Source organism: Lonchura striata, chromosome 22 (assembly GCF_046129695.1).
Source record: "Lonchura striata isolate bLonStr1 chromosome 22, bLonStr1.mat, whole genome shotgun sequence".
NCBI classification, from domain to species: domain Eukaryota; kingdom Metazoa; phylum Chordata; class Aves; order Passeriformes; family Estrildidae; genus Lonchura; species Lonchura striata.
Window position 1 is genome coordinate 5,866,251 of NC_134624.1, and position 12,822 is coordinate 5,879,072.

General features: G+C 59.6%; 4 protein-coding genes across 11 annotated transcripts in view; 3 read left to right on the forward strand and 1 right to left on the reverse strand.

Annotated features, from left to right (window-relative positions):
• The window catches only part of ABCA2 (ATP binding cassette subfamily A member 2), a 33,841-nt gene extending 30,567 nt beyond the window's left edge, over positions 1-3,274 (forward strand). For all 6 annotated transcript variants that reach the window (XM_021533632.3, XM_077787878.1, XM_021533637.3 and 3 more), the window contains 3 exons: positions 134-271; positions 488-694; positions 912-3,274. In XM_021533632.3, the coding sequence (XP_021389307.1) occupies positions 134-271; positions 488-694; positions 912-947 (381 nt within the window). In that variant the 3' untranslated portion in view covers positions 948-3,274. The remainder of the gene's footprint in view (positions 1-133; positions 272-487; positions 695-911) is intronic.
• On the forward strand, positions 1,159-6,444 carry CLIC3 (chloride intracellular channel 3). The gene is given in 8 exon segments (XM_077787950.1): positions 1,159-1,254; positions 2,817-2,901; positions 3,587-3,734; positions 4,488-4,724; positions 5,084-5,209; positions 5,349-5,455; positions 5,775-5,950; positions 6,283-6,444. Coding segments are annotated over 8 exon segments (1,137 nt in total).
• Positions 6,445-7,318: 874 nt separating this feature from the next.
• Positions 7,319-9,581, reverse strand: LOC110472187 (uncharacterized; the record flags this gene model as incomplete). Its single annotated transcript, XM_077787951.1, has 6 exons — positions 7,319-7,688; positions 7,802-7,899; positions 8,879-9,047; positions 9,100-9,196; positions 9,242-9,390; positions 9,484-9,581. Coding segments are annotated over 6 exons (651 nt in total), but the record flags the coding sequence as incomplete, so codon positions are not given.
• On the forward strand, positions 9,573-11,298 carry TMEM141 (transmembrane protein 141). Of its 3 annotated transcripts, none has more exons than XM_021533649.3 (5): positions 9,573-9,671; positions 9,789-9,855; positions 9,967-10,050; positions 10,146-10,358; positions 10,987-11,298. In XM_021533649.3, the coding sequence occupies exons 1-5, from the start codon at positions 9,618-9,620 to the stop codon at positions 11,064-11,066; spliced, it is 498 nt and encodes a 165-aa protein (XP_021389324.1). In that variant the 5' UTR covers positions 9,573-9,617; the 3' UTR covers positions 11,067-11,298. The 3 variants fall into 3 exon arrangements, with proteins under 3 accessions (XP_021389324.1, XP_021389325.1, XP_021389326.1); XM_021533650.3 differs by having other exon boundaries at positions 10,227-10,358; XM_021533651.2 differs by lacking the exon at positions 9,789-9,855 and having other exon boundaries at positions 9,582-9,671.
• Positions 11,299-12,822: the final 1,524 nt, after the last annotated feature.

The window sequence follows — 12,822 nt, forward strand, 5'->3', positions numbered from 1 at the left end:
GAGCTGCCTATGGTGGCCATGCTGTCCCCTGCCAGCCCCCACTTCAGGGCACAAGCAGCCTTCATCCTGCATGGGGTGATGGGAGGGAATCTGGGAGTGAGGGTTCAATGCCTCCTTGGTGATCACCCCCCAGGAGCGTCATCACACCAAGGCCCAGTACCAGCTGAAGTCGGACCAGATCTCACTGGCACAGGTCTTCAGCAAGATGGAACAGGTGGTGGATGTGCTGGGTATTGAAGACTACTCTGTCAGCCAAACTACACTGGACAATGTAAGACCAGAGACAACACGGGCAGCTGGATGCTTGTCCCACCGGCATCCAGGAGTGCCAAAGTGCCAGGCAGGATCTGCCTTTGGGGCAGGGATTTGAGCTAGATGGGGAACATGGTGGCAGCCACTGCACGGCAGGATGCCCTGGGTCCCAACCTGGCAAGCATGGGGTAGAGGTGCTTGCAAATACCTGAGTCTCCTGTCTCTTCCTCCTCAGGTGTTTGTGAATTTTGCCAAGAAGCAAAGTGACAACCTAGAGCAGCAGGAGACCAGCCCCAGCAGTGTCCTGCAGTCACCCCTGGAGCATGTGCTGAGTCTGCTGCGCCCCCGCACCGCACCCACTGAGCTGCGGGCCCTCATGGTGGAGGAGCAGGAAGACCTGGAGACTGATGACGAAGGCCTCATCAGCTTTGAGGAGGAGAGGGTGAGAGGTTGTCCCCAGATTTGGGTGTTCTTGGTCCCACCCATGTCTTTGCCACAGACCCTGGGACTGGGTGCTGTGACATCACAGAGGTGACACAATAGAGTGGCTGGGTCTGGGAGGGGTAGGGGCTCTCTGCTCTGCCGCCTGTGCCAGACTTTGGTCCTGGGCATGCTGGATAAGTGGGCAGCCCCTGAGCCCTGCCTCTCTCCCTGCTCAGGCTCAGCTCTCCTTCAACACGGACACTCTGTGCTGAGACTCTGGCGACAACCATCTGGTCAAGCCACCAAACCGTTTTGGCCTCTCCTCTCCCTTTGCCCCGTGGAGTGGAGTTGCCGCAGCTGTAGCCACATGCCAGGGAGGACACAGTGGGTACAGCAATGCCTGGAGGGACCTTACAAGCTACCACTGGGGTGGCTTTTGCCCCCTTCAGCTTCACCAGAGCATCACCGTGTGGTGCTGGGGGTATGGTCTTCAACATGCCATGGATGAAGACCATGAAGGAAAAGACATGGCTTGGTGCCAGCACTGCCAGCCCCACTTGCTTTGGGGCACACAGGCCTGTGAGTGGTGCCTTTGGACACCTACTCTGGGGACCCTTGGTTGTGGGTACCTCCCCAGGCCTGGCCCTGTGGAGCCAGAAGGATGGCTGCTTCCACATCACCCCAGGCTGATGCTGCCCTGGGCACCACTGGGGCAGGTGCTCTGGTCCTTCATCCATAACCAATTTCTGCCACCAGTGGGATGTCACTGGGAGTCTCAGCCTCACTAGTATACATCCTGCCCACCCTGGGGTCTGTTCGCCCTGGCCCTGCCTGGCCTTGGGTACTGGCTTCGTCTCCAGGCAGCAGTGCTGTTGCAGAGGCATGTGGTGGGCAGAGGGGTATTTCACAGGGTATTTCACATGCTGGCACCAGCTGTTTATCCCCTTTGCCCCATATCATGTCCCTCACCCTCAAGTCTCTGATCCTGCCTTCTGCCTGTCCTCACCATTTGTTTCCCCTATCACAGAGCATTGCTGCAGCTCTGCCACCTTTCTGCTGTGTCCCCTTCCACTTCGCTTTTGCCCTGACACTTGTTCCTCAGTGTCCAGCCCTGTACAAGGAACCAGCTGCACTAGATTCTTATTGTTGGGTCACTGGTGGTACTGGGGGAGTGGTTGCAGCACCGCAGGTTGGCTTTGGAAGCTGGTGGTGGGGTGGCCTTAAGGTAGAAGGTCGGGACAGTCTGGGTGGGTGCCAGCAGCCTGGCAGTGGTGGCTGGGGTGGTGGGGAGGGAAGGATGGACTGCAGTAGTGGGACTGGCAATGTCACTGGCCAGCAGCGGGCACCCTCTCTGTCAGCAGTGCCCCTCCTTTTTGCAGAGGGTCCTGCTGCTATGTCACCCACGGGGCCTATGGCTGATGCCTGCAGCTCTCAACAAGCTGCAGCTGTGCCCAGAGGTGGGCCTGTGATGCTGACCCCGCCCCCACCACTGCTGGGTGCCACAGTCTTTGGCAGCACCTCAGGATGGCTATGCACCTTCCTGGCGAGCAGCCATGGTCTGTCTGCCCTGTGTGCTCTGATGCTCTCTCTGCCTCCCTAGCACAGGCTTGGCTGAAGGGCCTGAGCAGCATTAGGAACCTCAGCTGACTGCTATGGGAGGTGGGGAGAGGCTGGCTCTGGCCCCATTTGGGCACAGGAGCAGGGCCTGACCTCATCTGTCCCCTTGCCCTCTGGTCCTATCATGCTGATATACCACCTGCTATGGATTGTGATCTAATATACAGTATTTTCAATAGGGGGAAAACGGGGGAAGAAGCTCTATTTTCAGATTTTTCAGACTTTTTTTTTAATGGCATATAGGAAACTGGCTGGATCTGGGATGGATTTGGAGAGCACAGGGGCGCAGCCCCCACCAGTGTGCCCCTGCTCTCGAGCTGGCCACACTCTGCGTTCCTCAGGGGATGCTAGGGGACAAGCCAGCTCAAAGTTTACCCTCTGCCATCAGGGAGAGGGGATAGTGTCATCTCTGAGTCCCCAGCTGTCACCTTGGTGGTACCCTGGGGCACCCCAGGGTGGGCAGTGCTGTTGTGCTCTGGGCTTTATCCTTGGCCCATACCTGCCACACTACACTCTTGTTCCAGGTTACTGCACCCTGGTCACAGAGTGTCTTCCCCGTCCACCCAGTCTTCCCCTGCCACCGTGCTGTCATCCGCATGGCTTCTGAGGGTCAGTGGAAGTGCCCATACAGCCTGGGTGGCCATGGTGGCCTACCTGCCATGTGCTTAGTGCTGCCTGGGCACAGTCGCTGTGCTACAGTCAGTCCAAAGGTGGTAGGTAGCTACCAGTCCAAAGAAGGTAGCACCCCAGGGCAGGGGTGGCTGCTGCCTTAACACTTCATTGAGTTTGGCCCCGCTTCCAGCCTTGCCTCTCCCTCCACGTCCTTGGCCACCAGCCGCGGGCATGGCGCCAGTGCCATGCTAAGCCCTGGGTGTGGGGCCCCTGGGGGTGGGGACATCTTGGAGCTGCCTGTATATTGCTACCAAACAAAAAGATGAAATGTGAAAATAATGATCGTTTTAAATAAAAAACAGTAACTAAATCCATTGAGGCTGTGTAGTTGGGCATGAGAGGAATGGCAGGGCTGGCTGCCTGGGAAGGCCTGGGCTGGGGAGGAGAGTGGCAGTGCCCAGGGTGGGGGTGCAGGATCCTGCTAGGGGCAGGGAGTCCTGGGGCACAACACAGGTTTGTGCCCAGTGCTTGTCATCATTCAAGCAGGGTTGGGTGGCTGGGGGTACAGGCAAGAGTGGCAGCAGCTGGCAATGCCACCAGCTGCACTTACTGGCCTGGGGTTGGCAGCAACCATAGTGGCAGGGCCCCATGATGGGGTGTCCCATCTGTGCCATGGGGCCAGGCGTGGGTGGGAACGGGTGCACCCCGAGGAGGAATGTGGGCTGGGAAGGGCGGTGGTTTCAGCTGGGGCACTCAGAATGCAGCCAGCAGTGCAGCAGCAGCCGCCACGCAGCATGGCCGAAAAACCCCAAATCCAGCTCTTTATCAAGGTAAGGGGGGGTCCTCAGGTAAATGCCCCAGGCCACTGGTGGCCCTGGCAACCAACCCTGGCAGTGCTGTGGTGGGGTGACTGGGCTGCCCATGCCCACTGCAGTACCCAGATGTGAGGCACTGGGCAGGCAGGGGGGCAGATAGTGGGTAGCTGGGTAGGCAATGAGGCTGACAACAGGCAGTGGGGCAGGGCAGACGCATAGTGGGGCACAGGCAGGGGGCAGCAGGCAGTACAGGCAGTGGGCAGCTCGAGCTCTTTTCCAGGGCATGCTGCTTGCTGCTTCCCTCCCTGCAGCCACAGGGGCTGTGGGGGCTAAACCTGGGGAGGCTGGACCAGATTACCCCTGAAAGCAGGGCCTAGCAGGCCAGCACCACAGCATCTGCCTGCACCTGCCAGGCCCTTCCTAGCCACAACCTAGCCAGGGCAGTCTGCCTGGCTGTGCAGGCCAGGACAGGGCTCACCTGGGATTGTGGCTGGGGTTGACAGGGCCACCGGTATATGTGTCACCTTCCTCTGGCACATCTCTGCTGCTGGACTGTCCCCTGCCACCCCTGCTGCCACTAATGCTCTCAAGCCCTTGTCCCACTGGCACTGTGAGGCTGCCGCAGCCAGGAGGTCCTTGTCCCCAGAGGGTGCCGTGGCCAGCACCTGCTGTGCTATGTGGCTGCTCTGGGGTGTGGCACTGAGGCTCAGGGAGCAGGCAGGGGCCAGGAGCTGGCACCTTGCCTGGCATAGCAGGTGCCACACACAGGTGCACAGCTTTCCAGATTGGGCTGGGGCATGTGCCTTAGCATCTTCACTCTGTGTCCTCTGGGGCAGATCCCACTGAGGCCATGCCAGGGTGAAAGGGCAGCTGAGCTCTCCTTCTGTGCCCACAGGCAAGCGAAGACGGGGAGAGCATAGGGCACTGCCCCTTCTGCCAGCGGCTCTTCATGATGCTGCTGCTCAAAGGGGTGCCCTTCACCCTCACCACTGTGGATGTGAAGAGGTGAGTGGTGTCCCCCTCCCAAGGGATGCCAGCCCTGGGGCCAGGATCATGTGCAGGGTGGGGGGTTGGTAGGTCACCAACACTTTGGGAAGGGATGTGAAGGGTGGGCACTATGGGATGCATGGAGCTTTTTGTACCTCCCCAGGTGACCACTGGTGCTTGGGGGAGGTTGGGAGGTATTTCCTTGGGAACACACTGAGGCAGATGGGGCCTGAGGGCACCACCTTGTGCACCAGCCCACCAGAACTCCCTTTGCTTGAGACACTTGCACAGTATGGACACACGTACACACACACACACACTGTGCCTTGCAGAACCCTGGACATGCCAGGCATCAGTGGTGTACCCATCTCCCATAGGGCGCTGGATGTGCTGAAGGACTTCGCACCAGGTGCCCAGCTGCCCGTCCTCCTCTATAACGGCGAGCCCAAGACCGACACCATCACCATTGAGGAGTTCCTGGAGGACCAGCTGGGCCCCCCCATGTCAGTGGCTGGTGCTGCCTTGAGAGGAGGAAGGGCCCCCCACAAAGAAGGGCAGGACAAGCTGAGGGATGAGGGGGCTGACAGCACATGAGCCTGTCAGCCTCTGGTACCTGCCTCAGCTGTGCCCATGTCCCCATAGGTGCCCCAGTCTGGTCCCACAGTACCCGGAGTCAAGCCTGGCTGGGAACGACATTTTCCACAAATTCTCTGCTTTCATCAAGAACCCAGTACCTGCCCAGGACAAGGGTGAGGAGCAGGTGGAGGAGCACCCCATGCAACCTCTTGGGTGCCACACCCCAAAGCTTAGCCTGGTCACACTGAGCTTTCCCAGTCCCCCCACCCAGTCCAGTCGGGTCTGTCTAGGTACTGCCCTCTCCACACGGGCCAGTGTGACTATGCCAGGTCTCTGTGGGAGGGCCGAGGCAGGTGCCAGCCTGAGCCAGGTGGGAAGAGGCTGACAGGTGCTGCCTGGACACCTGGGCTGGGCTGGCAGGAGGCCACAGCAGAGCAGGGGCCCTATGCCTGCAAGCAGGGCTGTACTGTGACCTGGCCACCCTCCCTGCAGCGTTGCAGCGGAGCCTGCTGCGGGCCTTGCTGAAGCTGGATGACTACCTGAGCACCCCTCTGGAGCACGAGCTGGCCCAGGACCCCCACCTCCAGGCCTCCCAGCGCCATTTCCTTGATGGAGACCACCTCACGCTGGCTGACTGCAACCTGCTGCCGAAGCTCAATATTGTTCAGGTAAGCCATGGGCATCCCAGCACCATGCCCTTCTCCTTTCCCTGGCATCCCTATGTGCTCACTCTCCTCTTGGTACCTACAGCAAGCCCCCGCTCCTTTCCCAGTTGGTCTCTCAGTTCTGTGGCCCACAGCATCCCTTTCCCCAGGAGCCCCGCCCAGCACCATGTCTTCCTACAGATCCCGCTCCTCTCTGCATCCCGAGTGCCAGCCCTCCACTGTGCTGTCCATGAATGTCTCTGGCTCCCTCCCACCCTTCCCAACTGGTTCCTGCCACGGTGGTAGAGCCCTCCTTGGCACAGTGTCAGACAAGTCTCCCCTGCTTGTACCTGCAGGTCGTGTGCCAGCATTACCGCCACTTTGGGATCCCCAAGGACCTGCGGGGTGTGTGGTGGTACCTCAACAGTGTCAGTGAAACCAAGGAATTCCAATACACCTGCCCCAGCAGCCAAGAGATTATACAAGCCTATCGTTCTGTGGTCCGGGCACCGCAGTGAGCTGGGCACGTGCCCTGGTGGGTGCAGGGCCAAGGCTGGAGTCAGGCAGGAGGTCAGCGCCCACCCTGCCCTTGCCTGCAGGGGCTCAGGAGAGCTGTGCCCTTTGTACCCAAATTCCCTCCACTGGCACACAGGTGCTGGCGGCAATCTGCAGTACGCTCAGCCCCTTTTGTGCCACCCACCCTTCCTCACAACCAGGACAAGCTCTGTGACTCCTCAAGCATGAGGATGAGGGCAAGAGGGCACAGCCACAGGCACCATCGGTGCCATAGCTGTGCCCAGCTGAGGGCAGGAGCAGAGTTGGGGACAACAAGCTGCCCTGCAGCCACTTGCACAGGCAGGCACACTGTGCCACCCACCTGGGCAGCAGGCACCACAGGGTACCCTCACACCTGCACCAGGTGAGGGGACCTGGTACAGTCATAGAGACCTAAGAACAGAGCTGGAGTGGGATAGCATAGGCAATGGGCACAGGTCAGCACCCCCAAAACTCACTATTAGGAAGCTCTCAATAGACTTGGGGGTTGCAAAGCAGGGAAAGCCCAAGCTAAGCTTCAGAGTTCCTGGAAATCAATAAAAGCTTTGCAAGTAAGACCAGTGTGAGTCTGGAGTGACCACCCCAACAGCTCCTCCCTCATAAGGCTTTGTATTGACATCCTCATCCTCTCCCGGTGCCCAGCAGTGCAGAATCCACCCTCCCAGCTCTCCAGAGAGGTTGGCCAGGTTCTAACCACACACCCCATCAGCCCACTTGCAAAAAGCTGGCAGAGAAGGGAACTTCTCTGAGGCCCAGACATCTGGGTCCAGCTGAAACAGGCTCAAAGCTTCCCGAGAACAGGAGCAGCAGAATGGACAGACACACCCAGAGACCAGCTGGCTAAAAACATCTTTACAGGCAAGACGCAAAGCACAGGTAATCTTTCCATTCCACGGCATCAAAGCTCCATCCAAACTCCACCAGTTCATGGTAAGTGAAGTCAGGAGCTAGTCCCTACCAGCAGGGAAGAGCTGCAGGGGAAAACCCCACCATGCTGGTGTCCCCTCTGCTCCAACTGTTCCCCGCAAAGGGGAAAGCTAAGGGGTGGCTGCCAGGTACTGCTGCCTCTGTTGTCAAGGAGCTCAGCAGGTCCGGAACAATAGGGACACTTCCTTGTTCAGACACAGGGGTCCATAGGGCTGTCATCAAGGCACAGGACAGCACCCATCAGGAGTCCTCAAAATTCACTCCAGATGGCGCCTTCTTGCTGGAAGGAAATGGAGGAAACATCAGAGTCACGAGCCCCAAGCCCTGCTGACACATAACTTCGGAGCAGAGCCTGCAGGGTGCCCAGGAGCAGCATCCAGCCCCAGCACTGACCTTTTGAAACCAGGATTAATGAGAGACTCCCCTGGTAGCCTCCTTTTGGCTGGCAAAGCTGAGCCAGAAGCCCTACACTTCCTAGGACTGGGGTCTGCCTCGGTCAGAACAGGCAGGACACAAATTACAGGTTACCCAGGAGCTCTGGCAGCCCTGCCAGTCCCTCTGCGGCCAGGGGGAGCCTCCAGGAGCCCAGCCTGGCAGAACCAGCAGCCACAGAGGGCAAGAAAGGGCCAGACAAGGCCTCCTCTCCCAAAAGGAGCCATGAATCCACAACAGCCTCCAGTCTGGAAGCACAGCAAAGCCTGCCCTCCTTCTGAGGCTGGCACTAAGCCCTGCCCCTGCTCTGCCTGGAAGAGCACCAGGACAACAGGTGGCTGCCAGCAGCCACAACCAAGGGTATCTCCAGAGTATCCTGGAGAGCACATGGATACAGGACCAGCAGCCTCCAGGAGGGAGAAGACAAAAGATTGCAGGAGCAGGGCAGGTGCCCCAGGCAGTGCCTACCTGGCAAGAAGAGCTGCTGACTCTGGGCAGTGTTCTTCTCAGGGCTGCAGGAAGATGCTAATGTCTCCACTGCTACTGAGACAGGAGCTAGAGCCAAAGTTCGTGACAAAGGCCCCCAGTTCTGCATGCAGCACTTCAAGCCTCCCTAACGAGCTCCCTCCACAGCCAAACTGAGCCCCATTCTCCTCTCAGCACTTCCATCCAGACTGCTGCTGCTCCAAAATCTCTCCAGACCCCTCCAGCAAAGATCTGTAAGGTGACTCCCACATTCAGGATGCTAGTGTGGTGCTGGCCATGGAGACAGACCACTGTATCCTCTGGGCCCAGTCAAGGTCTCTTCTGCCTGTGGAGGTCTGGTGCAGACCCTGGCCAGCTTTGAGAATGGGTCAGCCCGAACAGGGAAGTGACGGGCAGCAGCTCTTCTACGTACTGGGACCGGTGAGAAGAAACTACTTGGGGTGAAGCCCTCTCCTGCTGCGGCTGAACTGAGACACCCAGGGCACTTCAAGTGGGGATGACGATCCCGTGAAGGTGGCAGTAGCGGCTAGCCCTCCCCTCTTCTAAACCCACCTCCGACCTTCCAGGCGCCTCTCCAGGCTCTCGATGCAGCCGGCTGCGCGCCTCGGCGGCGGGCAGCGGGGCGAGGGCCAGGGCCGGGCACTGCGGCTGCTCCGGGAGCCGCAGCGCGGCCGAACCCGGGCCCAGGCTCAGCGCGGCAGCCCCGTGAGCAAGGGCGGCCCTGCGGGGAGCGAGGGTGAGGGGACCGCGAGAGAGGGGGGCTCCGAGCGAGCTGGGGGGAGCCCAGGCGAGAGGGTGCCCGCAGCGAGGGAGGTCGCAGGGCAGTGCCACCCACCTGAGCATCGCGCCGAGCTCCTCCGGCGGGCACCGCTGCAGAGGGAGAGGAGGAGGAGAGCACGTCCAACACGGCCTAGCCTGGGTTTAGATCCATCCCTGCCCCGCCGGCACCCCGGGTCTCAGCCCTGGGCTCTCCCGCCGCTCCCCGTTTCCCGCCGGTACATACAAAGCCGAGCGCCGACCAGCCACCGAGCTCCCCGGCCCAGACCTTCATCGCGTCGGTCACACTGCGGGAGGAAGCACCTCAGGCCAGGGCTGCTCGACCCCCGCCCGGCCCCGTGCCCGCCTCCCACCTGCTCCTTCTCCCGCCCCGCTCTCACTAGACGGTGCCGTCGGGTCCGCAGTAGCAGAGGAGCTGGCCTGTCCCGGCTCGGAGCACACGAAACGGCCCGGCCCGTTCCGCCGTGGCCGCGGCGGAAGGGGCGGGTCCTGCCCGGGGCCCGGCGGCCTCGCCATGGTGAACCTGGGCGTGCGGCGGGTGGAGGATGATGTGGCCGCCAAGCACCCGGTGCGCCCCGCGGGGGACGGGCTGGGGGGCCTGGGAGTGCGGGCGGGCTGGGGATGAGGGGGCTGGGGATGAGGGGGCTGGGTGGGCCTCCGGCCCTGCGCTGACGCCTCCCCACAGGCGCTGCAGCAGTACGCGGCCTGCCAGTCTCACGCCTTCATGAAGGGCATCGGCACCTTCCTGGCAGGTACGGGCCGGTCCAGCCACCCCGGCATTCCCCGGGCTGGCCTTGGTCGCTCCCCGGGGGCAGCGGGGACGTCCCGGCCGTGTCCGGTAACCCTGGTCCCGGTCTCGGCAGGCAGCGGGGCCGCCTTCGTGGTGCAGAAGATGGCGCGGCAGAAGCTGCCGTACAGCCCGCAGTGGAGCCTGCTGTTGGCTGCGGGTAAGTGCCCAGCCCGAGCGGTACAGAGGGGTGTTTGCCATTGTTGTGGAGGCTCGTCTCTGGCTCCAGCCACCTCCCTGTGCCCCGGTCCCCAGGGCTCAGGAGGGTTCGCGGCAGCAGGTGCTGTCCCCACCGTGGTGCTGCTGGCACTCCCAGGAGCACCTCGGCCGCCCCAGCTGCAGGGTCCCTCGGAAGCTACGTGGTAACCAGAGCTGAGACACAGAAATGCTCCAACTTCTGGATTTATCTGGAGACGGGCAAGTCCCTACAAGAGCTTGCTGTGACTGGTGGGGTGTCTCAGCCCACAGGTATAGTCATATTGTCCTACTGCTTTGCCTGAGCTTCTTGTGCCTCGTTCTTCCCTGCTGCAATCATTACTTTGCTGTTCCTGTCTTGTAATTTAGCTGGTGGCCGTGTCATTGCCAAAATCTCATTATTAAGTCCCACACTGGCACCCTGTAGCCAAGGGGTGGAGCAGGAGCACCCATGGTGGGTGGAGCTCCTTACCAGGATTCATGCCTCCCCTGTTCCTCTGTGCACTTGGCACAGTGGGTTCCTGAGCAGGGCTGATGATGTGGGTTGGGTGCACTTGCTGCTGCCTTCTGCCCTGCATGTTTTGGGTATTTGTGAAAGCCAACACAAAAGGCTCATTTGCTGGAAGAGGAAGGAGAAGGTAAGGGATGGAGAGAGCAACTGAGGTTTGGAGGGATTTGCTGCTCAGTAGGGTGGGTGGAATTGGAAGGGCATCAAGACAGCTGCTGCTGGACAATTCTTGTTGCTGCTTGCTGCTTTCTCCCATACATACCTTGAGCTCCTAAAGCTAGGCCAACTTGAAGAGGCTTTACATGCTTCCCCAAGGCTCTGGTTCTTTGCCCATGCTTGGCAAACTCACCAGGGTAGTTGGAGGTCCAGGGAACTTGTACTTTGTTGTTGCAGAAAACCTCACTAGTGCAGAGGACAGGGATGGCGCTGCAACACTGGTGAGGAGGAACAGGTACGGTGATGTGGTGGAGTAGCCAGTAGAGCATACCCTGCCATGCCCGTGTCCTTCACCCTCTCCTGCCTGCCCAAGCTGACGCTGCCCATCACACTGCCCACCATGAGGGTGGTGGGCTTGATGACTCTTCTGAAAAGCTCAGAGGACTTGATCCTGCAAGAGAGAGAACGGTGGAGACACCTCAGGGATTGCTGCCTGCCCCATGGCCTCTGCACATTGCACTGGGGGTATAATAAAAGTTCAGAGCTGAATGCACTCGTTGTGGATGAGGTGAAGGGAAGAGCAGGTGGTGAATGTCAGTCTGAGGCAACCTCTGCAGTGAATGTTTGAGCAGAGAGCTCTGGTCCCTCTGTGGTGATGGCAGTCACAGTCAGCACTTGTATTGCGCTGAGACTGCAGGCACAGACAGGTCTTGGCTAAGTTGTGAGGGCAGAGCTGTTGCTGTGTCACCTGTGTTTTCTGAGTCCAGCCAGTCCCCACGTCCCTTCCACAACAGCAGCAAGGCTTTTCATACTTACCTGAACAGGCCTGAACTGAGTCCCACAGCTGGGTGGCCTCTGGGGTGTTCCCTTCCCCTGCAACAGACGTGACCATGTGCCCAGGGTCCCTCTCTGCAGTGTTCACCTGTCACTGGCTAGTCCCAGATTGCTCATCCAGATCCATAACTACTTGGCAAGGTAATGGTACTTTTTCGAATCCCATGCACATAGTGGAGCATGTGGGGTTTTTCCATGTCAGACTCCAAGTCGTGACTAGGTAGATTGTCTGCTCTTGGTGGACATCCAGCTCTGATTCAGCTGCAGCTGAGTTTCTTAGAAGAAGAAACCCAGTCTGAATTCTGGGAGCTGCCCAGGTTCTTAGAGCAGTGTTTCAACTTCAGGAACCAGAAGTGCCTTCTCCGTGTGAGAGACAGGCCCTGAACGTCACCACAGGAGGGAGTCCCTGTGCTGAGGAGATGAGCCTGGGGAGGAAGCTGGGCTTGGAGGCTCATAGCATCCTCTGAACTGGAATCAGGTTTGCCCTGTGCAGAGAGATGGAGAGCAGCCAGTGTTAAACCATGACACAGTGGAAGAGCTGAAAGTCAAGTGCTGCGGGGAGCAGGTGTGTTAAGTCAAGCATGGCATTCCAGGAGTTCAGCTGGAGCAGGGTGGATGGGAAGTGAGCAAACACCTAGAGCAGAGTTGGTGCTGCCAGCAGGAGCAAAGAGGGTGGTGAGAAACTGCAGCTCCCTACAGCCACTCCTCTCTAGTGTCTGTGGAACGTGCAGGGCAGGGAGAGGCTTCTCAAAGGATTGGAGGGCTGGGACCAGTCCCATGCAGCTGCTGAGCACTGTGATGTATATCCTGAGCTGCCAGTGACTGCAGTAGCAAATGTGAGCTGCTTTGCTGCCACCCTTGAGCACCAGCACTGGGCCCTGGCAGTGGAGGCTGCTGGCAGGTTGTTTTGCTGGGGACTGGCAGTGAGGGACAGCTTGAGCTGCCTGCTCCTGGCTTTGAGGTGACTTCACCTCCAGCACTGGGGAAGCACGAGCTTTGTGACTGTGGTTGACTGGAGCTCCTCCACCTCCAGGTGGGCCTGGGTCTGGACTGAGGTTTTTAGCCCACCTTGGTCTATTTGAGGTCATCTCCAGGCTGGTAGAGTGCACAGAGCTGTGACGGTGTCTCAGCACTGGACAGGCTGCAAGGAATGAGATGTTCGGGCAGAGCCTGACCTGTAGATGTGTCCCATAGGACAGCCAGGCTGAACTGCCTGTTGCTGATCACAAGCCACTGGGC

Bases quoted from the DNA above. Each gene is read 5' to 3' on its own strand.
- TMEM141 (XM_021533649.3), top strand. From the start codon at position 9,618: ATGGTGAACCTGGGCGTGCGGCGGGTGGAGGATGATGTGGCCGCCAAG. The intron at 9,856-9,966 runs GTACGGGCCGGT...CGGTCTCGGCAG, and splicing joins CATCGGCACCTTCCTGGCAG to GCAGCGGGGCCGCCTTCGTG. The intron at 10,051-10,145 runs GTAAGTGCCCAG...CCCGGTCCCCAG, and splicing joins GAGCCTGCTGTTGGCTGCGG to GGCTCAGGAGGGTTCGCGGC.